The 27,034-nt window shown below is 40.1% G+C and overlaps 2 protein-coding genes and 1 long non-coding RNA gene across 10 annotated transcripts in view; 1 reads left to right on the top strand and 2 right to left on the bottom strand.

The window, feature by feature from the left end:
- The window catches only part of AKAP11 (A-kinase anchoring protein 11), a 52,791-nt gene extending 43,415 nt beyond the window's left edge, over positions 1-9,376 (bottom strand). The window contains exon 1 of one of the 3 annotated variants that reach the window (XM_040657596.2): positions 9,215-9,376. The gene's annotated coding sequence lies outside the window, so the exon portion shown is untranslated. Of the gene's footprint in view, positions 1-6,275; positions 6,501-9,214 lie in introns of those variants that run through there. The other 2 variants (XM_046899398.1, XM_046899393.1) reach the window with 2 other exon arrangements.
- A 2,870-nt stretch (positions 9,377-12,246) lies between these two features.
- LOC124417132 lies at positions 12,247-15,067 on the top strand. The gene is made up of 2 exons (XR_006931141.1): positions 12,247-12,627; positions 12,706-15,067. It is a non-coding gene; the product is annotated as an uncharacterized LOC124417132 (long non-coding RNA).
- The window catches only part of DGKH (diacylglycerol kinase eta), a 172,343-nt gene continuing 158,623 nt past the window's right edge, over positions 13,315-27,034 (bottom strand). For all 6 annotated transcript variants that reach the window (XM_001232790.6, XM_004938670.5, XM_004938671.5 and 3 more), the window contains one exon: positions 13,315-25,083. In XM_001232790.6, the coding sequence (XP_001232791.3) occupies positions 24,994-25,083 (90 nt within the window). In that variant the 3' untranslated portion in view covers positions 13,315-24,993. The remainder of the gene's footprint in view (positions 25,084-27,034) is intronic.

Here is a 27,034-nt window from a genome sequence, read left to right as displayed (position 1 = left end):
TTTGAGTGCATTCTTTCATTAGTCATCCTGTCAGGAATCTTAATGCTGAACCATGGCGTTTGTCTCTGACAAGCGCCTCAGATTATGGCATTATGGCATAATGATTTCTTCAGACTGTTTCTCCAATCTGCTGTTTCCAGTGATATGTCTGAGCATCGATTTTTATTTGCGTGTTCATGGATTAATTTATTTTTTAACAGTGAAACTAATTATCTTTGTATATGTATAAACCTGTGTTGCTCAACTATTATTTTTTATTTCCCGAGAGTTTTATCTATAACCTACATAGATCATCTTCCAAAACAATATGCTTAAGATGAGTAATCCATGGAGTATATTCAGAATTGAACGCTCAGTTCCTCAGTTATGGACTGACAAACGTGTTCCCACAGGCAACTTATTAGGCCTTTTGATACAAAATGGGAAGCGTCACAAAGTACGTTTATAAAAAGGAGCACTGTGCTGCACAGAGACTGTTTCAGACGCTCTGAGATTCTTATCCAACACCGTGGAACATGTTCTGGAGTCACATCCTTTCCGTGCATTGTGTTTACTTTAGAGGATGCGATAACACCGTCATTACGTTACACAAGAGCATACAATAATAACTAGAGCTAGCTAGGAAGTAAAATTTTTATTCTACAGGAAGTTCCAGCTTGTCAATATTTTGTTTCATCAAACACAGGAACAAAATGCATTGGCTCTGCAGCCTTTCTGGCAAAAATGGAACAATCTATTTCTTTGCCAGCTGTCATGCCTGGGGAGCCAAGAAACCAACTGAGCTGTTGGCGTATTGCCAGGGAGAGGGAGGGCGGAGAGTGGGGATCAGCTCCGCCAGTCAGCTGAGCTAAAGTAAACAGCCAGCTTGGCTGGATTGCTGGCCAGCTGCCACAGCCATATCACAGCTTCAGCTTCTGTCAGAAAGTCTTGATGGAACCACTACTAGCCAGCACTTCCACTGCCAATCTGCTCGATTGGAAAATGCTCAAACAGCCTCCGGATAACTGACTACTGTCAGAAAGGGAGTGCAACTGTCCTTCACTTTGGATTACTTATGGATTTCTTCAACTTTGACTTGTGTTTTATGCACCTTCCCCCGCCCCTTAAGAATGTGAGCTTATGAATGAATGTGAGCAATGAATTTTTCCTTAGAGAAGTGATGGTGCTCAGGCCCGTGAGGGATTATTCAGGGTGTTCTTTGTTGCTACTTTCATAGTTAGAATTATATGAATAATATTGCATGCTGGGAGTACCTACTAATATCTGTTTCTGTATGCCTGCTAACCAGAAGGTACTGCTACTGTGGACAGCTCACTATGAGATTGAAACGAACTCTTACAACTGTTGTCGGATATACAGTGACTCATTGTCTTCTGTCTGTATTTGTGGATGAAAGTAAGTTGGGATGAACTTGCTAAAATGCAATAAACGGGAAAATATATCTTCTGAACTAGATAGAAGATAATGATCTTTGTGCTGTACTGGATAACTGGTAATGTCAAGGTCATCACTAATACAGAAGGACCCCTTCATCTTCATTACTAGCAGTACTTAAGTGTTACTTTTACTGAAGATAATCATAGAATCACAGAATGGTTGGGGTTGGAAGTAACCTTAATATCATGTAGTTCCAACCCCCTACTATAGGCAGGAACACCTCCCTCTAGACCAGGTTGCTCATAGCCCCAGCCAGCCTGGCCTTGAATGCTTCCAGGGAGGGGGCATCCACAGCCTCACTGGGCAACCCATTCCAGTGTCTCACCACCCTCACAGGAAATAATTTCTTCCTACTATCTAGCCTAAGTCTACCCTCTTCCAGTTTAAAACCATTTCCTCTCATTCTGTCGCTACATGCCCTTATAAAAAGCTTAAAGCCCAGAGATATCATATAGCATTGTTACTTCAACTGTGTTAACTGTAGGGAATAATGAATTCCCTTACAAAAGTTAAGGGGTAATTAAATTTTCTGCATCTTCATCTGTTTAAGTAGTCTCTAATACTCCTGCTGTGAAATCAGAGGAACAACAGATACTTCGCTGAGCTACATTTTAAATCTTGTACCTTCCACTTGTAAATAAACCTGACTCTTACTTTTGTGTCCTTTCTCATTCATTCAACTGCAGTGTGGATGCTACAGCAGTCTTGGTGAATCCCATTCTGCCACCATCTGGATTCCAAATGATTTTTATTGTGGTTGCTTTGCTTTACACTGACCCTTGTCTTTTATAGGTGTGGCTCACTTTAGAGCATCTTTTTGAACTGGAAATAATTTGCATTGAGAGCCTTTTCCCACAATGAAAATAGTCTTAAGTGCAATTTGTGGGGTACTTTTTCCTTCACTCCTGGTAAAGTTAAACAGTTTCTTGTGCACTGCTGCAGTATGTCTGAAAATGTGCTCTTTCTCTCAGATGGTACAGTAACTTCAGCACATGTTTAAGATTTAGGTCACTCTCAGTATGTCTATTTGGACTTCCCAGTTTTATATCCCATACACAACTATCTGCTCTTGTGTGTCAAGTCCTTCTGACTGATTATTAATTTCCTCAACTTTGTCACATACTTGGAAATATTTTCTATTTCCTCCCTGATTCAGTATATATTTAAAAAGGAACTCTTTAAAAATCAGTGCATTTTAATGCATTTTTCTGTCAAAACGTTGAAAGAAAACTACCAAATTCTATTCTGCTTGGTGGCACCTTTGCAGCAATAATAGAATTAGAATCATAGAGTCATAGAATGGCCTGGGTTGAAAAGGACCACAGTGATCATCAAGTTTCAACCCCCCTGCTATGTGCAGGGTCACCAACCACTACACCAGGCTGCCCAGAGCCACATCCAGCCTGGCCTTGAATGCTTCCAGGGATAGGGCATCCACAACCTCCTTGGGCAACCTGTTCCAGTGTGTCACCACCCTCTGGGTGAAAAACTTCCTCCTAATATCCAAACTAAACCTCCCCTGTCTCAGTTTAAGACCATTCCCCCTTGTCCTGTCACTATCCACCCTTGTAAACAGCCGTTCCCCCTCCTGTTTATATGCTCCCTTCAAATATTGGAAGGCCACAATGAGGTCTCCCCGGCACCTTCTCTTCTCCAAAATTATCATTAGCTTCTCAAAATATATATATGATTGACAAATAAATAAATAAATAAATCCCTAAACGTCTTTTGTCTCAGAAAGAAAGCTATCATCTGCCATTGTGCAAAATAGCCTCTCTCTAAAGCTGTGTTCCAAGAACCTCTTTGCAAATCACTGTTTGGAGACTGAACATCTTGGCTAGAATGAGGCAAGGAACAGAAATGCCTGTAAGAAACTCTCTGAGTTCTGCGCTACTGCAGTGAGATTTCTCAGTAACTGTTTCTGGGCGACCTTTACTGAAGGCTATATGTCATTTTCCCGATGTCGATTTCTCAGGAAAAGTTCTGAGCTCAGAAATGCTACATTTACACAGCCTATTTAGAACCAATTTAATTTTTCAGCTGTCACAGAAGCAAGAAATGCCAAATGTAAATAAGTAGTCCGAAACGTATCTTCAGAATACATCCACTTTATCTACATATTTGGAGTGATGGTTACTCCACACACTCCAGATTTCTAAATACAGCTTTATTATATGCATTAACTGTGTGCTAAAATGTGTATGGAATACAAGGTCTGGAGTCTGTTGGGCCAGAGGGCAGGGTAAATATAAACTATACCCAACTCTAAATAAGAATGATTTTAAAAACCTCTGCAAGAAGTATGTGTAGTAATCATGGTAATGTCTGTAACATCCTATAGACAAGTCAAGGTGCAGCTTGAAGAAGAGTAAATGCAGCACTTTCTAGAAGAAGCAGCTCCATCATTTGGGTTCGATGAGCAAAACTGCAGAGGAATGGAACAGACTGTGGCTTCTAAGAACAAGTCTCTGTATTTTTGTGTTGCTAAAATATGACATACAGTAAACGCAGTAAATGCTCAACGTTGTGTTGAGGGACATGGTTTAGTGAGAGCTATTGGTGATGGGTGGATGGTTGGACTGGGTGATCCTGTGAGTTGTTTCCAACCTTGGTGATTCTATGATTCTATGATTCTTGGTTGTTTGCAAGAAAAGCCATGAGGAATATTTGAAAATGTGAACAATAATAGTAATAAAAGTATATTAAAATTGATTTGTTTGAACTGTAACAGTGTATCATCATTTACAACTGATGAGATGCTGTTCTGTCTATAGGCAAACAGAAAAAAATATAACTGCCAGCAGCTTTTCGTTTCATTGACTTTGAAGCTGTGGAAATACTGAGGCTTGTCCCTACAAGAGGATTGTCTTGAAAGACTGTAGTCAGAAGGTTTCCTAAGCATTGTCCTGCTACTGAAACTGAAGTGAGGGTTGACAGATTGCAAATCTTCTGTTTTTCAGGGGCAGTGAAGATGGGATGCAGGAAAGAAATTCATGGTGAAGCCTCTATAATACTCATAGTTCTTTTACTTGAAATTAAAAAGCACACAGCTGAACCGTGTGATTCTTTATGAGCTGAAGTTAATAGTGTAATAAAGTCACAGAAGGGTAAGTTATAATTATGTACAGATGATGGATTCTGTAGTAATATAACATTTAAAACACATCATATCAAAGAAGAAGAATAGAAATGGATTGCATTTTCCCTCTAGGCCTAACTTTACCATTTTTATATCAGAAAACAAAGTTACATTAATCTGATTTAGGAACTTCACTGGCAAAATTACACTGACTTTTTAGGGCTTTGGAAGCATTCTTTGAATTGATTGATAGGAATGGCTTGTGTGAGGAATACCAAGAACTTCAAGGTTTCTAAAGAATCACTGAAGAGTTTGCAAACATCTTTTGTTAGGAAATAACCTGATATATTGTCTCAGATCCTAGTTCTCTCAGGCTCTGGCAAGGCAGACTTGCCTGAAGACACACTTCCTCATCCTGTGTACTTCATCATTCATAGAATCAGTGAATGATAGAATCATTAAGGTTGGAAAAGGCCACCAAGATAGTCGAGCCAACCATCAGCCCATCTCACCATGCCCACTGACCACATCCCTCAGTGCCACATCCACATGGCTCTTGAACACCCCCATGGATGGTGACTCCACCACCTGTTCCAGTGCATCGCTGCTCTTTCTGGAAGAAATTTTTCCTGATGTCCGACCTGAATGTAGCTGCACTTGAGAAGAGAGCAGAAACTTGATCTGTATTCATAGCATTAAGGTAAAGATTCTAAGTGAACTGAATTCCAACTGACAAGTTTTGAACCGTCATTTAAAAATTTAAATTAATATTGATAATTAGTTTAAATAATAGGTTGTCACCTAGCATGGATAATGGCATACTTTGGGGCACTGTATGTGTATACGTGAGAGCAAAATACACACCATGCTAAAGAGAATGTCTTATTTTCATTAAAATGAGGTGTTCCAAGGAGGCTTTTAACTTTTAGTGTGGGTGTATTCTATTTCTATTCAGGATAGATAATGATGCACAGTGCAGGTATGGGAGGTTTGTCAGAGCTAGGACTGCTGCTGAAGAGAGGCAGTACCAACAGATCATTATGGTCCCCCAGTCTTCAGAAGCATCAAGGAGAAATCAGAAATTAAATCTAAATCTACCGTGCACTGCAGCCTCCCCCTTCTGTACTACAAAGTAGTTCTCAAGTGCTTCCCAATCAGTGTTCCTTACAGCAATCCTGAAGAAATGCTGCATGGCTTTTTGTAAATTATCTCTTGATTTATTAGAAAGAAAAACGTAAGTTAAAGCACTAATGTGCTCCTTGTACATAAAGGACAGTTATCTTTTGGACTGTATTCATTACAGAAAATCCGACATTCAGCTGAAGTGTGACCATGTACACCTCTCTTTTTATTCAACCACCTTTCACTATGGATGATTCAAAACTACATCAGAAGTACCGTTCTGCAAACAAGACAAAGAACTGAGGAGCACTGTTACGGAGTTTACGTCCATCCATGCACAAACTCTTTTAGTAGGGAGAAGATATTCTGTCCATTTGACAAAAGCCATCTCCTTTGAAGTAGCTGACAAGGAGCTGCACAACATACACATACAGTGGTATATCGTACAACTGTTTGCTCTATAAACACCAGAATTTTTCTACACTTTTTTAAAATTTATGACCAAAAAAAGCTTAGATTTACTCAAAATCAACCATGTTGAGTTTGGCTGTGCTATACCATGTGCAGGGCTGAACAGTTCTGTATTTACAGTTACTACACAGGCACAAAACAAACAAACAAGCAAACAACACCTCACCTCTCAACTGGGATGAATTTTGCTAAGGTGGAGAATACCCATCCAGTGCAAAATTCAGACAGGACTCACCATTGCCAGAATTTAGACACACTCTGATAAGTGCCATAGACCTTGAATGGCTACAGGTGGTTGTCTTTTCTGCTTTTGTCCCACCGGGAGGAGGAAGGAGAGCTCTCTTCTGGGACACTGGTTACATCAATAGCTATCATCAGGAACTAATCAGGCAGCTACAAAATTAGCAAGCACCATTTCAAGCGTGGCTTTTTGGCTTTCTTTGGAGATGTCACATTCCAGTATGGAAACTGCTTAGCTCATGTTTTTTTAATAGCACTTGTTAAAGGAGTGGGGCTTTTCCTTCCCTGCTGATAGCTGCATGGTGAGATTCTATAGAAAGAGATGTTGCTGGTGTTTGTAATTTAAACTGATTTAGTTCAGTTAAACCAGCGGATCCCTATCACATCGTTGTGGTCATTGCCCGTTCTTGACCATGTTAGGGAGTTAGAGTAGTTGGCAAAGAGGTCTGACAGAAAACAGTGCCGGAGCTGAGTGAGCAGCAGAGAGCAAGGAACTGTCAAGACCAGCTGGTGTGAAGTCAGTCTGAAATTTCTGCTCTTTAGCTTTCATTATAACATAACTCATAGTAGGAACTGAATAGTAGCAAGCAGCTTCACGCTTTTAGGGGAGTGCAAATGAGGGAACGAGCTGCTTGCTGTAGGTTTTTCCCTGTGATGTAGCTCTGTAAGCGCTAGGTGGCCTGCTTTGAAAGGAAATTGGAAATCCCATCTGGTTCAGCATGTAAGAGAGGATTGAAAGTGTAATTGGCTCAAGTTATGTAAGTATTTTATAAATAATGTTATTCTATGAAGAATTCGGGGAGTATCAATTGTCATTTATTACAGTGCAGTGGAATCACAGAGTGTTGTACTCACCTCATAAATATCAGAGGTGATTTATCAGATTGTTTAGACACCAGATCAAGTTAATAAATGAAAATACCTCCATGCAGGCTCTCACTGTCCCTTAGTTTAAACTTCTGCCATGCTTACTGTGATAGATGCAGAGTTACCATTGCTCAGCTGACGCGGTATCCTATGATGTGATCATAAACACGAGCCATTTGGGACCATATTTTTAACTCAACAAAAGGCACAGCAGTTAAGGGCGGATTCTGTACACTATAGTGCAATCATCTGAGTTTCCAGAAGTGAATTTCTCCATCCCTGGGCTCCATCCCATAAAAAGTCTTAAACTCTTCTCTAAAAACACAGTCATACACTCGCAGGTAGGGATACCACCAATGTGGTGTTGGACGCCCTCAAAGCTACTGAAGGGAAAGGGAGAATGGAAGGTGGCATTACCAACAGCCTTTCTGTTTCAATGGTTTTTTTGTTTGTTTGTTTGTTTTACTATCAAAAGGGGGAGATGAGAGAAAAAGCAAAGATGGAATTCAGAATTCTAGCAGCTTAAAATCCTCATTTTTGTCTGTTTAATGTGGGAGATAGGAAGCTAAAAAAAGGAACAAGTGAGTCCGGCAACTGCAGTAGGTACATTAACAGATAAGTAAAATGTCATGTAACACCTTTCCAGTGATGGTTCCTGTGGTTTGTCCCAGGCAGATCACTTCCACCAACACAGAAACAACTTAAGGATCAGGCTCCCACAAGTCACAAAGCAACTATGTCTACTGAGGACCTTAAATTAATGTATATCTTCTCTCTTTCCACTTCCCTGGGGGTTGGTTTGGATATCAAATCTAGATACTAGGCTAACATTTCTAAAAGAAACACAAAGCTTGATGTTCCAGACTTTTCTCCATGTAATCCATCAAGAAAAAATATCGTTAATAAAATCCCAGATTGACTGGCCATCTCGGAACCCACAGGATATTGAATCTTACTTTCAAAATACATACATTTCAAAAGGGAATTTACATTGAGTAAATAAGATATGACCCACTATTTATTTTGCTGGCAAATAATATGGGTTAATAATTTAACCTCTATTTAAGACATAGGACTTCATCAAACCTTAGTGGAGCTTAGTCAGCCATTAGTTACGGTTCTCATTGACTAAGATAAAAATGGTGGTTGATCTTCCTGACATAATTAATAGTTATTGTATTTTTGGGGTATTTAGGCTCATTTGCCCAGGCTGCTCTATCTACAGTGTTTGGAAAATTTAATTAATACTCCTATCAGTATTTTAAATAGGCTCAAGAACCTGGAATTACAAAGTAATCATTTTCATGGCTGAGTGGCCACAGGGAGATGCAATTATATTGAAAATGTAATAATGAAGACATTTGATTTGTAAATCACTAACACGACCTGGGAAGGGCTTTACACTGAAACTGTAGAATTTACACTGTTCATTTCCAGATGCTGTGATGAAGTAGAACTGGCACAAGTACCATCTATCCCATATCCCCTTGCTTAACTGATTCTTTTATAAACTCTTCAAGAAACATATTTGATTTTAACTCACGTCTAACTCATTCAGTTATTTTCTGTAATAAATAAGACGGTAAACAACATATTTGATTTTAACTGACACCTGGAAAAACAATTTCAGATTTGAACTGGATTTTACAGGGCAGTCAATGCTGTCTTATGTTATCCCATCTCTTACGGCATTTCCATGCATGCAAACATTTCCTTGGGTTTATGGCACTCTCCTCCAAACCTGAAATCTGGATCAAATGAGGATTGGAGCCCAGAACCCACCTGCACTTCTCATTGCTTTTAAAAGCTAGGAAAATCTATAAGGCACTACCTGGCTAGAAAGCATTACCTATCAAGGTCTTTTTGCAGTTATTCTGAAGTCACGTGTGAAACTACTATGCTTAAGTTTGCAGCTTACCCCACTCCATACAAGCTGTGTTTCAGAAGCAGCTCCATGGCATCTTCAGCCACTCTTGAATTGTCTTTCATTTCACTCACCTGAAAGTATTCATCTAATGATTCTGATTGACTGGATCCATGCTTTTTAGGCAAACAGCTGGGAAGTAAGTCATCAAGCGTAAGTTAAAAGCACATATTCTGGTTGTGTTAGAGTAGCAGATCCTTGCAGACTTCAGTGCAAAGCTTGCTGACTTGACCTTCAGAGGCCTGAATGCTTCCACAGAGGGACAGAGTTTTGGCAGCATGTGAGAAAACACGCTGCTTGTTAACCAGTTACAACATTAGCAGGCTTTTACCAGGGACAGTGTGTGAGGGATTCAGAGGTGTTAAATGTGTGATTTTTAATTAATGAACTGAGTTACTCAGAGGACAGCGCGACTACTAAGAGGATGTATATTTGCTGTTACACTAAAGTAGAAGTCAGCAGATAGAGAGTTTTTTTTTTTTTTAATGAATAAAGGAAATTGCACTTTGCAGACTTTAATTGGGAAATGACAGCAGGCACCTGAGAACAACTGAAAAAGCCCTGAGACATGGGAGAGGAAAATAGCAGCTAAAGGGCACAGTGGAGGCATGGGCTCGGGGTATGTGCAGGCACAACTCTATGCTGCTGCTAGATAAGGGAAATAATATAAAGTAAAGCCCCAACAGAAATCCTGCTGCTTCAATACGGAAGTGCATCTGCCACATTCCAGGATGTCCCATTTCATCACTGTGAAACCTATCCGCCTCTCCCCCTATAAAAAGAAATATGCACTTCCTTGTGGATCCCCTTAGTTCCTGTTCAAAAGAAGAGGACACCGATCAGCTGCTGCTCTCACTCATGTGTTGTGCATTCCGCTGGCAAAGAAAATATTGCACCTCCTTTGTGCTGTAACGCTTGGCATGTACATTTGATCTGTGAAATGTTCCTGACATTAGATGACTGGGGTGAACAAGGTCCTAGTTTGCTTACCATGGGTTATTTTATTTCCTAAAAGCATGCCAACAAATATGATCAGAACTGAAATTATGTAGTTCAAAAACCACCAGTAATTACTCCAGAAGAAACAGTACAAACAGGTAGTTAATTACTCAACCGGTTTGGGTTAACAGCACACTCTGTCACCTGTTTCCAGGACATGGGAACACAAACACAATAAACACAAACTTCCAATGGCTTGAATGGGATAATCTCGGCTGGGATTGTACAGTCTGGAGAAGAGGAGGCTCAGGGGAGACCTTATTGCTCTCTATAACTACCTGAAGGGAGGTTGTAGTGAGCTGGGGGTCAGCCTCTTCCCTTGTGTAACTAGTGATAGGACTAGAGGGAATGGCTTCAAGCTGCACCAGGGAAGGTTCAGACTGGACGTTAGGAAATACTACTTCTCTGAAAGAGTGGTCAGGCACTGGAATGGGCTGCCCAGGGAGGTGGTGGAGTCACTGACCCTGGAGGTGTTCAAGGAACGTTTGGACATTGTGTTGAGGGACATGGTTTAGTGAGAACAATTGGTGCTGGGTGGATGGTTGGACTGGGCGATCCTGTGGGTCTTTTCTAACCTTGGTTATTCTATGATTCTATGATTCCTGATGTTAAATTAGTTTTCTTTCCTGCTTTTTACTACATGCACATATATGAAAGGCTAATGAGACTAACACGAAGTGAGGGAGCTGCTCGTAATGCCACTGCTTTCACTTTTCCTCCTGTCTCCCCATGCCTACTAAACCTCTTTAAATAGAATCATTGAGGTTGGAAAAGACCTTAAGATCATGAAGTCCAACCATCAACTAGCACTAAAAAGAACACCACAAAACCACATCGCTAAGTGCCACTTCAACATATCTTAGGGATGGTGACTCTACCACTTCCCTGGACAGCCTTTTTTGATGTCTAAACACTCCTTCTGTGAAGAATATCTTCCAAATGTCCAACCTAATCCTCCCATGACACAACTTGAGTTACCTGCATCCTGTCACACATCACGTGACAGTGGAGACCAACATGCTCCTTGCCGCAGCCTCCTGTCAGGTAGCTGTAAAGAGCAATGAGGCCTCCAAACCACCAAACCACCCTAGCTCCATCAGCCACTCCTCAGAGATTGTTTCTTAGTTCTTTCATCAGTTTTGTTGCTCTTTGCACTTACTCAAGCAAATCACTGTCCTTGTAGTCAATGGCCCCAAAATGAACACAGTGCTCAAGGTGAGGCCTCACCAAGTGCCATGTACAAGGGGACAGTCACTTCCCTGGTGCTGTTGGCCATACTATTTCTGATGCAGACCAGGAGACCATTGGCCTTCTTGGCTACCAGTGTACACTGTTGACATATGTTCCACTGGCTATTGACCAGTAGTACCCCCAGCTCCCACTCTGCTGGGCAACCTTCCAGCCACTCTTCCCCAAGTCTGTACAACTGCATGGGATTGCTGGGACCCAAGTTGTCCTTTACATGCTATGTGATGGCAGTCATGATGATCTGCTTCATCACCTTTCCTGGCACTGAGGGGATCTCTGTTTGGTTTCTTGTTTTCAACATGACCCTTCTTGATAAACTGAACAGGAAAGAATTTGTGTAGACTTTCTTTTAGGGGTTTCATGCCTTCAGGATATCGAATATAAACTCTTTCGTGTCTCTCACCTCTTGTTTTCAGGTTTTAATGATCTGTCATGGGAGTTAAAAGTTAACAATTTCAAAGTCTTTACCATCAAGAATTCACTGTCACTGGCATTAATGAATTGATTACATGCCACAACAACTAAAATACACGCTGTTGTATGGAGCTCACCCGTTTAACTAGATTTTTTTAAACTATCAAAGACTTGATACAAACCAGCAGTGTGTGTTTGCAGCCCAGAAGGCCAGCAGTATCCTGGGCTCCATCAAAAGAGGGGTGGCCAGCAGAGTGAGGGAAGGGATTGTCCCCTTCTGTTCTGCCCTTGTGAGGTCCCATCTGGAGTCCTGCATCCAGGCTTGGGGTCCCCAGCACAAGACGGATGCAGAGCTGCTGGAGTGGGTCCAGAGGAGGTCACATGGATAATCAGCGGGCTGGAGCACCTCTCCTATGAATAAAGGTTGAGGGAACTGGGCTTGTTTAGCTTGGAGAAGAGAAGGCTCCAGGGAGACCTTGCTGCCTTGTGGTACTGAAAGGGAGCTCGTAAACAGGAGGAAGACCAAATTTCTACATGTTCTACATTAAAGAAATGCAATACACACAAGATGCACTCAGAATTCAAGTACAGGCTTCAATGCTACAAGATCTGTAAGCACCTGGAATTCACTGTGCATTAAAACTTCCAGCTCTGACCTTTAAACAATCTAGATTATCCATAAACACGCCTCTCACACATGCACTCACATCAGGACAACAGGATCTCAGCTCCAGGACTTGCCCCAAACAACCGGCTTAAGCTCACGTACGCTGTACTTCGTCTTCTGCCATACACCATCACAGCTGCTCTCACATCACACCTTGAGGTAAGTGCTAACCTAATAGCTCACTGACCCACAACACGGTAGTTGATCGTTGCCTGCAGGATCACCTTCTGTCTTCAGGTCTTGGCATGGAATAAACTCCAGTGTCTGTTTACCTGGGTTGGTGTTACAGAGATTCAGCATCTACCGCTGGGGAAAATGTGTTTGTTTTACTGCTGCTGACCTTGGAGAAATGGGCACTACTGTATATTATGTTTTAACGGCTGCTGTTACTATGGATGCAAATGTAAGTCTATTTTTACATTTAATACGCTGTATGCCAGCAAGACCTAGCGGAAGATCCCTGCAAATGTAAACACCTGCATGCAGGGTGACCTACTTACAAGTTACATGTGGCCTCGCACGTAGCCATATAAAGTGTTTTCAAAGGCTGCATTCAAAGCCTGCAATTTAAAACAATTTCAGTGCAGCGTGTGGTAGACTGAACAGAAATGATGCTTGGTAGTCATTCATCCACATTTTATTTAGTTTTAACATACACAGTTTTCTTTTAAATTACAAAGGCTTACATTGTGCCAAGAAGTTGTATTGATTTCGGTGGGGAATTTTGCTTTAGATTTGATGATGTCGCTGCCGGCCCACATTTTGAGTGGATAACACCTAAAATTCGGTGTAGTGATGGAGGACCTCCATCAATTTCCAGACACAGAAAGAATTCAAAGACTTACGTACATTGAATGCATTCTGTTTATTTGAGAAGGAAGATCTTGTATGAGCGCCCGATATGGAAGGCATCTTTTATCATGTACAATAAAATCAACCATTGCTTCCAGCAGAATACAAAAATACACATCTCAGTGACTTCCATACAATAATAAATATGTAATCATGCATCCAACAATAAAAAGGCACGGAAAACTGGTCACTTAGTAGTCATAAAAATTACTAACTATATTAACAAAGCCACCCAAATTATCTGTACAAGGAAATGTAACAATATATTCCAAAGGTGAAAACACATAAAACATCTTTAAAATAGTATATGCAATAAATACCTCAATTGTTTTTATATATTAAAAATAAAACTGTGCCATTGTAAACAGTATGTAAACAAACAAAATTCACTGTTCCTTACCATTATTACAAGTAAATAAAGCCGAAAGTTACACCCCTGCTCTGTTAGATATACTTCATTGGCAAGTTTTGTCAGGCAGTTTAAAGTTTTACTCTTTTCTGCGGCAAACAGAGCCCGCTATGTGTGTAATTGCAGTACTACAGCAATTGCTAAGCTTCAAAACTGACTACTCAGAATGTAGAAGGTCATTAAATAGTCAGAGCCGGAACTGGAAAAAAAGCAATTTTTGCAGTGTTATGGACGAAAGTTATTCATGCTACATAGAATAGTGTCAGTAAAACTTAGCCACTTGTATACCACTGCTCTTCTATAGGTCTCGGGGGCTGCACCAGGTGGTGAGCATCCTTCCTCCCACAGGCAGAGAAAGAGAGGCACACAGAGGTAACCCACCTGCCCCAGTCCTCAGCGCATGAAGCCAAAAGCAGAACCTGTGGCCCACGCCTGCCCACCTTCCTCTTTCCCTTCAATATCCTGTACATGTCACAGCCCTTCGGACAAATAACACTCAGTCCATTCTAGAAGCCCATTCTAGAATTACAGACAAAGAGCATGCAAAAGAAAAGCTGGCTGCTCCCGCTAACGCCCATGTCAGATTGACATTAGCAGAGCAGTGAGCCCAGGCAGAGCCCTGTGCATCCTCCAGGTGCTCACTGCTTGCCACCACTGCTGCTCCTTTTGGGATTTCTATAGCTAACATAGATAAACTCCTGGAAAGTTCAACCAGCTGTATGCTTCCTTCCTCATTAGCAATAGGAAGAGTGTGAATTGGAATATTATCTTTTCTTAAACAAAAGTATAGCAGAAGATGCATGGGAGTGGTGGGTGTGTTCTGTTACAGAGGTCATCAGAATGCGCCTTACAGGGTAATATGATAACATACTGATAATATTGTTGATAAATACCTCATTTTACAAGTCCTGCTGTGTCCCTGGGATGAATCCCTACGATAATAGGTAGGATGAAGTTTTAGGAGGAAGTTTTTCACTCAGAGGGTGGTGACGCACTGGAACAGGTTGCCCAAGGAGGTTGTGGATGCCCCATCCCTGGAGGCATTCAAGGCCAGGCTGGATGTGGCTCTGGGCAGCCTGGTGTAGTGGTTGGCAACCCTGCACATAGCAGGGGGGTTGAAACTCAATGATCATTGTGGTCCTTTTCAACCCAGGCCATCCTATGATTCTATGATTACAAACTTACCCGTCCTGCACAGATATTTTTTGAAGTGCATGGCAGCTCTTGTTTGAAAACAATATTTTTAGCCTTAGATGAAGAAATGAATTTGTATTTATGCGGCTGTTTCACAGCCTTCTGTCTTTTTACAGGAAGAATAAACTCGTAGCATTCACAATTGATGGATACCCTGGAAAGGGATTTAGGAAGCACTGCGTTACAGTAATTTTCCTCCCTGCTGCTACTGACGAACTGATCCTTCTGTCTCTAAACAAGCCATTTCTCTAATATCAAGCGGTTATCTGATTTACCCTCCCACCTAATAATTGCATAATTTTATTCACTTGTGAAACATTACAGGAGTCATCCTTCAGACTAGCTCTGAAGCTACCTCCACGTCTCGAGAAGTTTAAAGCTGTATGGAATATAAAGGATGTTTTTAGATAAGGTACTTTTGGATAAGGTACTTAAAGTGACTCACTCCAGGTCTGCAGAGCCAGGCGAGCTGTAGGAAATCAGTAGGTATAGAAAAGAGAAGGGACATCTTTCTATTCGCCAATAAGTAGTTCTTCATTTTCGCTTACCACGCAACATGCCAACTTTGTAGAGAGGTGTGAAATGTGATCTATTTTTAGAAGATTCCGTATTAAATCTTACAAAAGGTCTTTTAGAAGTGATTTTCATAGGCATATTCAAGGACCAGAACAATGAAAAAGTCTGTACATTCGATGAGGCATATATTCCCACGTGTTGTATTTCGCAGGTTCTCTAGAAAAATCCAAACAGCAACTGCAAATTTCACATTGGGAAAAATAAATACATTTCACTCATTCCAAAACAAATAACAACAATAATAATAATATCACAGTAGGAAAACAGCCGTTAAACAACAGATTCAGAGGGGTTTAATCTTGGCCGCCGTGAGATCGATGGGAGTTTTGCCAAGGATTTCCACAAAGCCAAAATTTCACCTAGAATCTTGTACAATTCTTTAGCTGACAACAACCATAGACATCCTGCCACACCGTTGTATAAGTTAAATATTAATAAGCATCTGTAAACATCCTGCCATTCATCTCATATAAAAAATATTATCATAAAAACAATGCAGCATCTCAAGCATTGTATACATTGAAGTTTTTTTTTTTTTGGCTCTGCACACAAGCTGGTGTCCTTACATTGGGCAAAACCAGGGTGTATATATACATATATATGTACAAGTGTGCATGCACACACACGCCACCGACTACCTACAGCATATATACACGCATGCACACACAATACTGGCAAGAGAACAACATTCATAGGTACAGCATTCAGAAGTTCATCAATGACCAATCTGAAGACAACTTTCACGTGAGGAACAACTTCTACCCACCCAAGTCTTCTGGAGGCTTACATATAAATGTGAAAACAAAGAAGGACTAAAGTGCTGTTTGAAGCTAAGCGCGTGCATTAAGTGCCAACAGATCCGTGGCCTTACTCTGCATATGTGCAAAGACAACAGATCTCCCTGTAGGGTCAACAGGACCAAGTGAAAATGAACAGTAGAAGCTAAAGAGGGTGCTGGTTGGACCAGATGACCTCCACTGGTCCCTTCCAACCTAAACCACTCTGCGAGCCTGTGTTTGTTTTTTATTTACCTACAACAGAGCAAATCATGTTGAGTATTTTCCTTTCCTCATCAATTTTTTTTTTTCCTAATAGGTGAAAAAGGTATATTTCAGCTTTTTGCTTCGAAAAGTAATTCAAACCCAAACGTATGAGTCGTGCATAAAATGACAGTGTTGCATTTCTGAATGCAGTGCATTCTGCACCACTTGTGTGCCTTATGCAGTCACTCATGCAAATAAGTGAATGCTATTACAGCATTGGCTCACACCTGTAAAATGAATACTAGCTGAATACTTGCTGAAGAGACAAGCCTGGCTAAAACAAGCACCTCTGTAATACACTTAGAAGAAAGCAGCTATTTTTTCTACACGCCAGAACACACACTGCAAACAAAATCATGCAATTCTGTAGCACTCCTCATTTAGAGATACCTTTTCTGTAGGTACTAGGGAAACTTTCTACCTTTCTGGAGCAAAGAATAGTAATGGACATATTCTGAAAAAATAACCATCAGTGGAGAGATATAACCAAGTGCTGACTTAGCTTCTGGATTTTACTGGTGTTTAAGACATGATGTGTTTATTAAGATAGTTGATATGTATCTAAGTTACAAATCGGGAGAATTTTTGGGAGGTGTAAAGGGTGTGCCATGGAAATTCAGCAGCTGCCAGTATTAGATGTCATTAAATTACTTGGGTTTGAGGACAGTGATGAAAAAAACACCAAATCTTTGTTGCAAAGATCAGGCCCTCTTCCCCTCCAGAAGTCCCCAAAGGCTTGTACTCTTTATGTACAAACAACATTTGTGGCACATCCAATCTGCTGTGAGTCATGTCCTTTGATGAGAAAAAGGCCCTCTTGACATACAAACACGGGCAAACCAAATTACTAGGTATGTGTTTGGCAGCTCTAAGGAAGCCCCTCTTTCAGGATTCAAAGGACAGGATAGAAGAGAGTGGCTAATGGAGAGAAATATTTCAAGACAAGTTCAGAATCTTCAGAATCTATGGATGATGGTGTTTTTCTAAGTGCACATTTTAAGTACACAGAAATCCATGTGAGGAAGTAGGTCCACAAGTGACAGATACCTGTGCAAAATCCAATGAAGTCTGGTTAAGCAGTATAGTCCAAATGCCTATTTCAAGGCACAGAAATGGCACCTTGGCCACTGGAAACCTTCCAGGTGAGCATCTTCACATCTATGTGCTCACTGTAAGCACTCAAGAAATTGTCCAAAAGAAGAAGCTTTGATATTCCTAAAAATGGTGCTAAGACCCCAACTTGTCCTTACTGTCAGCACACGTATTCTCCCTCTCAGGAAAAACAAGACCAAGCAGCTTCAAACAGCTTTTCTCAACCTTCACATCACATAATTGAGCACAGCCACAATGAGACATGATCCTACACAATATTTACTTCAGCTAACGCATGGAGTTATGCTAACAGTGGCCAGCAGGGAGAGGGAGGTGATTATCCCCCTCTACTCAGCTCTTGTGAAGCCCCATCTGGAGTACTGCATCTAGGCCTGGGGCCCCCAGCACAAGAAAGGCATAGAGCTCTTGGAGCAGGTCCAAAGGAGGGCCACTAAGATGATCAGAGGGCTGGAGCACCTCCACTGCAAGGAAAGGCTGAGAGAACTGGGCTTGTTTAGCTTGGAGAAGAGAAGGCTCCAGGGAGACCTCATTGTGGCCTTTCGGCACATGAAGGGAGCATATAAACAGGAGGGGGAACGGCTGTTTACAAGGGTGGATAGTGATAGGACAAGGGGGAATGGTCTTAAACTGAGACAGGGGAGGTTTAGGTCAGATATTAGGAAGAAGTTTTTCACCCAGAGGGTGGTGACGCACTGGAACAGGTTGCCCAAGGAGGCTGTGGATGCCCCATCCCTGGAGGCATTCAAGGCCAGGCTGGATGTGGCTCTGGGCTGCCTGGTCTGGTGGTTGGAGACCCTGCACATAGCAGGGGGGTTGAAACTGGATGATCACTGTGGTCCTTTTCAATGCAGGCCATTCTATGATGTTATGATTCTAAGAACAGTCATGTTAATGTCACTGTCAGGTTATTAATTAATAACTAAACAGTTTTCCAATCTAATTAGTTGACTCAAAGTAAGACTCCCTGTGTTAATTCCCTTTAAATGTTCACAGTAGGTATTTGTGGCACTGTGGAAGTTCATATTTATTAAAAAAAAATCAAATGGCTTTGAACTTTGTACCATACTGCTTTTCCTTTCGTTATCTTTTCAACACAGCAAACAAAACACAGCTTTTGGTGGAAATTGCAACTGTGTAACTTGGAGGATTTTAGCCCCCATGGACTCAAAATCTGATCCAGCTGTTTATATAAAAGTGTGGTTTCAGCTGGGCAAGAAGGTTTTTGATTATTTGCAATAGATTTTTATCATTATACCACATAAATACACAGTTTCTACTGATTGCTCTGGAGGTGGAAGCCCTCTAACCACTGCAGCTGAACTCATTGCAATTTGTCCAAGAATACTCTCAGGTCTATAGCTGCCAGAATTTTGCTGGTTTGCCAAACTGTTAACAGTGCTAACATTATATTATTATTATTATTATTTTTACTGATAACAGAGGATGACATGTCCCTGTTCAATGCAGGAGAGTTGGGCTAAATGATCTTCAAAGGTCCCTTTAATCTCAAACAATTCTGTGAGTCCATGACTCTACGACTGAATTTTAGTTCCAAAGACTTCAAAAATGCAACTTTCAGAATCATTCCCTTAGCTTACAAACTTGAGGGCAAACACATTAAGCCTAAGAAAGTCACTATGAATGTTGGTATTAGCTCCAAATGGATGCAGGAATGGCCTTCTGGAACTCTCCAGATGGCTTCCAAATGGAATACACTTTGTGAGAAACAGTCTGGGCTTCTGTATGGCAGAAATGAGCATTTCAAGTACGTAAGCTAACCATTAACGGAGCTTTTTAACCTAATGCAACAGTAGTAGAAAAGAACTAGAATTTTTTCCTCCTTTTGTAAAAAAGATTGAGTTGCACACTGTGTTCTTGATATAAACGTAGGAATTTATACAACCAGTAAAGTTTTTCAGCTGATAATTACCACGTGATGCTCTATCAATCCTACTGACACTACCATTCAACTACGAAGAGGCAGCAAGAAGAGTTTAAGTCCTGTCCAAACTCCTCAGTTTCCTCAAGTGATCAAAAACTCCTTTTGCTTAAGACAAACACACAGTCATGTACAGTTCCTGCAAACATTAAGTCTTAGTAGTGAGCATAAGCAGCATCAAAATTGATGGTATGAGAATCATACCACAAAACACACAATCTAAGAAAACAACCAAAAAAAATGGGAGAGCCCATGGCACAAATGTAGCACTCAGGGCACTGCAGTTGAGAGGTACATTGGGGTGAAAAAATAGAAGAAAAGCTTCTTACAGTTTTCTGTGGCTCTCACTTACGCAAGTGACCAGATGATCTCCTGGCTGTAAGCAGAATATATTCCTCCAGCACTGTTACCCTCAACAACATACACTGCTTTAACATTAACTTTCACAAATAGACTTTACACTGCTAATTATTAGAACTGTCAAACTTGCATTCAATAAATTAATACTCAGGGGAATGGGGAGAGCAAAGGAAAAAGAGCTGTGAACATTAGTAATGCAAGCATTAATAGCAAGCATCGAGCAAAATGGAATCACTGGGGTCTGGAGGTTTTATTCTAACATAACCACTGTGGAATTATCTATGCATAATATACAGTTTTAAATTTATTTTAAAAGCAACACTGCTGTGTTTCCTCTCCTATTTGTTTTATATATTACTTTTATATTACATGTGGAAAGGTTTTCTGCCAGGCTTCTACGAAACAAAACTGGATGCAATAAGAAACATGGATTATTTTACCCTGTAATAAGATCTATGCGTTATCAATAATGAGTTATCAATTCAACTTAATGAATTTTTCATTAAGTGAATTAGTATTACTGAATTCAATTAAAGAGTAAAAACTGGCAGGTTCTGTATTTCTATACAAAGAGCACAGGAAAATACGAAATGAGCCATTATAAAAAAAATGAATTCCTCTTGCCTGAATTACAATTATACAACATTTCAGTCTGAATTTCTTTGGGCAGGGATGAAGAGAGAAGGATGTTTTCTATTTGTTATTTAGAGGACCCAAGGATATTTACTCCAGTCCTGAAGTAAGAAATACTGGATTAACACAGTCTAGGATGGTTTTTGAACATCTGCTTTCCATTTTACTGTTCTTCCATCAGTTTAATATATTCTTCTTTGACAGAAATTGGGAGAAAAAATGTCGTTTAAGGGGAAATACATAAAAATATATCATGAATAAAATTTTCAATTGCCATCATATGAAAAAAAATGTGCACAAGCTTCTCTTTAAAGTACTGTAAAAAAAAAATCAATACCAAAAACCTAAAAACACACATTTGACTGATGTGATCCAGTTTCTAAAAAGAAGGCATTATGTATTACAAAGGCAATATTTGCATCACCCAAATCAGAGGCTGCTAGGACTCCTGAATGCAATCAGCTGGAAGAATCTACAGGAAAATGACAAAAAAACAAAAGCAGGCTGAGCAATGTGCTGCCATTCTACAACCTGCTTCTGCTCTTCTTTTTGAAGCGGAGCACATTCATCTACATGGATACCATCCACTTCAAAACATGCTGATTGCTTGGCATTGTTTTCATGGATTTTAAGGTACACTGACAGACAGTAGAGTTAAGTATGTTAGACTATACAAAAAAATGAATACAGTAAATACAGTATAGTGACGTTTGTCTTAATGAATTTAGCACGTTGAATTAGCCTCCCTGAAAGCTACCGGGATAACTAGTTTTCCAGAAAATTAACTACTTCAAGGGAAGTTGCTTACCTTTGTGTTGAAAGGCTCTGAGGAGACCTCACTGTGGCCTTCCAGTACTTGAAAGGAGCACATAAACAGGAGGGGGAATGGCTGTTTACGAGAGTGGACAGTGATAGGACAAGGGGGAATGGTTTTAAACTGAGACAGGGAAGGTTTAGGTTAGATATTAGGAGGAAGTTTTTCACACAGAGGGTGGTGTGAAAAACTTCCTCCTGTGGTGTTTTTCCACAGAGGGTGGAACAGGTTGCCCAAGGAGGTTGTGGATGCCCCATCCCTGGAGGCATTCAACGTCAGGCTGGATGTGGCTATGGGCAGCCTGGTCTGGTGGTTGGTGACCCTGCACATAGCAGGGGGGGTTGAAAGTCAATGATCACAGAATCATAGAATGGCCTGGGTTGAAAAGGACCTCAAAGATAATCAAGTTTCAACCCCACTGCCACAAGCAGGATTGCACACCAGTAGATCAGGCTGTCCAAAGCCACATCATTATTATCCTTTTCAACCCAGGCCAATCTATGATTCTGTGATGATTCTATGAAATGTTAGAAAGTATGCTTTGAAGTGCTTTAAGTATTGAGATTAAGTTATAAAGAATTCTGTGTGTTAAAAATGAAACTGTGTGTGTCCTCAGTTCTGGGAGTTGGGACTCTGAGAGCAGTAGGGAAAAAAACAATACTTGGAGATCTACAATAATCATGAGATAGTAGCAAAGTGTTCCAAAATCAATCTTGATCAAAGCAACACCTCGTAACACAGGTACAAAACATGACCTCAGTAGAGAAATCCTGTAAAATATTTTGAGCCTCCTTTTCCAATGCATTTGGAACTGATATTCAAAACTATTCTAAGGCATAGAGTTGCATGAAATGTGCTCTCTCGGACGTCTATTAAATATAGCATAACTGTTGCCTAAAATACATTTTCTACTTGCACTTTTTTTAAAAAAACCCTCTGCTTTAGGACAATCAAAATTGAATTCTTTGGTGGTCATTTAAAATAATGGAACTTCGTAAAGACAAGTTGACCTATACTGAGGTAATTTTAAGAGTGTCATAAGAAAGCTGCATTCTAAAACAACACTTGGTCATTCTCCCTGCCTAAAAGCATCTCCCATTTTTTCTTATACTCAGTGTAGGCCTTTATAGCTGTTACCACATGGCCTTAACTTGATGCTATTCTAGAGCCCATCTTACCGCACTGCATATAGCAAGACTGAAAGCTATGGTGAGAGTGAATCCCACAATCAGGAAAGCAAAGAAAATAATGTCATGAATTATGTCCTTGACTTGACCGGAAGGACTAACTACATCATCAACCACAACACTGACATATTAGCATTGCGCCACACATTAAAATATAGCTTAGCTTCCAAGGAAACAAGGAGAAAAGGAAATATAACTTGTGAAGACTCGACAGATGACATTTGGTCATCATTAAAGGGGCCAACGTCAAGTACACGAAAGAAAACCCTTTCCATTGTTTGCATATGCTTTTAATACAACAACACAAAAATAATGTCACTTCGTGAATGGCTTTTGGTTTTTTCTGAGCCAAAAAACTAATGGAGCACTGCCTTTTACTTTTGTTTGTTGACCAGAACAATCAATTATGTCCACAAAGCTCCCAGAGCAGTGACGGTTTAACCTACAGCAGGAAGAACATGCAGTACTATAAATGGATATAAAACAAAGCTTGCCTTCCTCCTTTTTAACGTTACTTGCAATAGAATGATGAGGGGAGTGCATCTGACTTCCCAAGGGATGAATCCCACCATCGTCCTGAGAAAGGGAGGACAAAACCTGGCTGTGGTACTTGGCGTTGTCCCCTTTAAGTAAGGAAAAGCTTTTGGCAAAACAAATGAAACCTTACTCTGCTGCCTACTAGGAAAATAGAAACAGATATTAACATGGTTGTTAACTTGTAAGAATTGACAAAGATACTCAATAAAGCATAAATCAAGAGTTCCTGGGGTGGGAATGCTGCACTGACCAGAACAGCAAGACAAGCAGTTCTCCGCAAGTTCTCTGGCATGTGACGCAGTATCATCTCATCTCAGCCACTGAAGTAGGTTCTGTGTGTCTTAACCCCTAGATATATGTATGTTGTTTTTCTACTAGATTAATACTTTGTGAGAAATTAACCAGGAAATTCAATTATGAAGCTATGTTTTGTTTAAGTAAATTGTAAATAGCCTTATAAACTCTAGTCTAATGCAATTACTAAACAAAGATGGTTTTCAGTTTTGACCTTATAACACTCATAGATTACTAGTTTGCATGTGAATCATATTTGCATGCATAGTGTAAAACTTCAGAATCTCTTAATTTTTTTTATGATCTACTGATGTAGGAGTGCTGACAAACAAATTGATGCCTCTGTAATGAAATGCATACATACAATTTTTTAAAATTAATAGTAAATTAGTAATGAGTATAAGCTGACCCCACAAAAATCAAATCAGCTGCTACATTTTAACACTTTCCTTATATGTGATAAATAAATCGAATTTTCCTGTAAGAAATTTTCATTCATCTTTCAACCTGCTTTTTGCACAACAGAATAAATTAAACCATTAGTTCCTAAATGCTCCGATATGCTACAGATGTTGAAGATAACTGGATAACTACATTTAATGCACCATGAGAAAATTCCTTATCATTTTCCATGCAGGAAGCCAACTGATATTTTTGTGAGGTACTGGTCTTTCAAAAATACTCATAAATTAGTTACCTGATATACCTTCTGTACATGGTATATTTAAAAATCTAACTGTACAACATCCCAGTCATATATAATGCATATACCTTGCTGAATATGGCACAAATGCTTAAGTTTCCACACCCACACATCCTTTGCCATATAGAACTCAATTTAGGAATAACACAACACTGAAGAATAGAAAAGTGCCTGGAACCGAAAAAGGACACTCAAGTAGTAATAAATTAATTCTCATTCAAACCGATATAAAAGTTGTTCAAGTGTTTAAAGTATCAGATGTGTCATGCAACGGAACGACAGACAAGTCAGGCAGGCACACCATGCATTATAGTTGGCATTCAGAGTACAAGAAGGTATCTCTCCCCGTCCTGCGTGGCCCGTGAGCGCCTGGTACCTGAGGCATTGCCAGACCCGCGTGTGGAACCTCGGAAGCGGCCACCTCTCAGGCTCCTGCACAGGAAGTTGTAGGGGATCTGTGCCCAGGAAGGGCAACCAGACAACCTCGTGCTGTACGGCGGCATCTTGCTGCGTTGTAAGAGAGGCATACTGAGCTGCATGTAAGCAAAGCGATCATTTCTTGATATATTTTCCAGTCAGTGCAGTTCACCATCAACTGATTTACCAAAATGTGCTTATCTGAACTGGCCAAGTGTGAACACCAACAAAACTCCCTCGCAGAATGTATAACCATTTCCTTTTGTTTTTTGGCACAAATTCTTTTATGCTCTTGCAACAAGCTCTTCGTCACGCAAGTATTGGGCAATGCTAGCCTGTACGAACATGCTAGCGCTTATTCTTCCATACAGTAAACTAGAAAGACAGCCAAGTGCCTGCAACAGCTTCGCTTCTCCAGCAATATTCCCTCTCTCTTCTGAGAGCACCAGCACAATTACACTTCAGACAAATGGGTGTTCTTGCCAAGCTCCTTAATTCCCTGGAGAATTCGCTTCATATGACCCACTTTCGTTATCCCCAGGTCCTACAGAAATCAAGAAAAAAAGGGAGAGGAAAAGAAGAAAGGTTATTTACATTTTTTTTCTTTTGAAAGGCCATGACTATGATCTAACTGTGCAAAAGATGTCTGGAAATGTGCTAACTGCAATCAATATTAACTTGAAAATAATCTATGGCTCTAGCAAATGTCACCTAAAAAAATGTTTACAGCACACACCGTGTATCTCTGTTTGAAAATTACTTACCTGCAATAACCATATAACCAAAAGTATTACAATCTTTCAAAAACATCTTTTGCTTGACTTCTAAGTACAAATCTCTTCATGATTTCTAGAAAAATGAACAATCTCCCCCTCCTCTCTAATACAGCAATCAAATGCGTGGTAGGATGAGATGGATTAGAGCTTCTGTCCAGCTACATTACTTGATCTGTGGCCCTATCTCTCTCTTAAGCAAATAGCACACACATCCCCAGTTTCTCAAGTGAAAGTGGATGTAATGTCTACTGGCATGTAGGACAACTTCCCTTCAGAGAGCAATAGAAAAGGTAAGCATTTGTTTTTCATTATAAAGTGGTTCAGCCTCCTAACATGGACTGCCTTGATGATTAGAGAGCTGGGAGAAATATTCTCATAGACATGATTGTCACATCCTAAAGGAAATGGTAGAAACACAAATGCAGATCTCTTTTAGGCACCACTGATGCAAATACGGCAGTTGAAGTATTTCTAATATCAGCTTCTTGGACCCATCTCTGTGTAAGTGACAACAGGCAAGAAATTTCTGCAGCAAGACTCTTCCAGCATTAATAACTGCTTAAAGAACATTATTTTCCTATTTTTATTTGTCCAATGATCAGAGAAATGGAACTGGATGTCCAGCTATGTTAATGATCCCCAATTGCACTAATAAATTTTCATCTGATGTTGGTGGAAACCTGCTTCCGTTGTCTGTCAAACCCACTTTTGAAAAACTCTTTAAAATCCTTGTGTTGGTCACGTCGAGCAAGTTGTGGATTCAATACTACAGTAATTTGTAGAATAAACCTCACATAAACAGACCATGATTAAATAAAAGTCTTAACAAATTTCTCTATCTATCCTACTGAAATAAAAATCCTTCCAGTTTAGTAGACTTTTCCATTATGAAGACATAAAAAGGAATGGAGTTGAATTAATGGCTTGAAATAATTGTTTTCATACAGAATGAACAATGAAACTAAATAGAACATTCTTTGAAAAGCTTACATAAAGGCTGCATCTACCCTTTTACAGCCACAGAAACCTCAGGAAACCTGCAGTGCACATTAATTATAAGTGTGCAATTCACTTTGGATTTGCATTTCATCAAAGCAAGAAAAGGTTGGCATGAATTAATTATTTTGGGGTAAACGCACAGATTGAACAGGTGCATTAATTTTCAGAGTCAAGGCTGAACTCTGGTTATGTCAGAGATAAAAAAAAAAAAAAACTGGTTTTTATTTCAGTAAAAGTGTAAAGGACCTCAATACACCAACATCCATTACAGCACAAAGGTGTCAACGTTACAGAGTTCACAATGTGCTCAAGTCCCCAAAACTCATGAAGCCATCAGAAGAAAAAAATACTTGATTTTTGCACATTGCGTGCATTTATATTTTGTTTCCACTAATGCATATTCACCTCAGTTTGTGGAGAAAAATAAAACAAAATAATCAAGAAAGTAGCACTAATTTTTAAGTTAAGAGAGTTGGAAAACTTGTTAACCTTTAACCTTTTTCATTGTGAATTTGGTGCTGGAGAATGTTTTCTTATTTACGTTAAACTTAACTTTCCAATGAATCAAAACTATGCAGGAGTATTGAAACTACTGAAATTTCCCTGTTGCTCTGTGGCAGACAGACATAAGGAAGAACTTTTTCTCTCTGAGAGTGGTCAGGTGCTGGAATGGGCTGCCCAGGGAGGTGGTTGGAGTCACTGTCCCTGGCAGTGTTCAAG

This window comes from Gallus gallus, chromosome 1 (genome assembly GCF_016699485.2).
Source record: "Gallus gallus isolate bGalGal1 chromosome 1, bGalGal1.mat.broiler.GRCg7b, whole genome shotgun sequence".
Classification (NCBI taxonomy): Eukaryota; Metazoa; Chordata; class Aves; order Galliformes; family Phasianidae; genus Gallus; species Gallus gallus.
The sequence above is the reverse complement of the archived record's forward strand: the minus strand, read 5'-3'. Positions and strand labels throughout refer to the sequence as shown.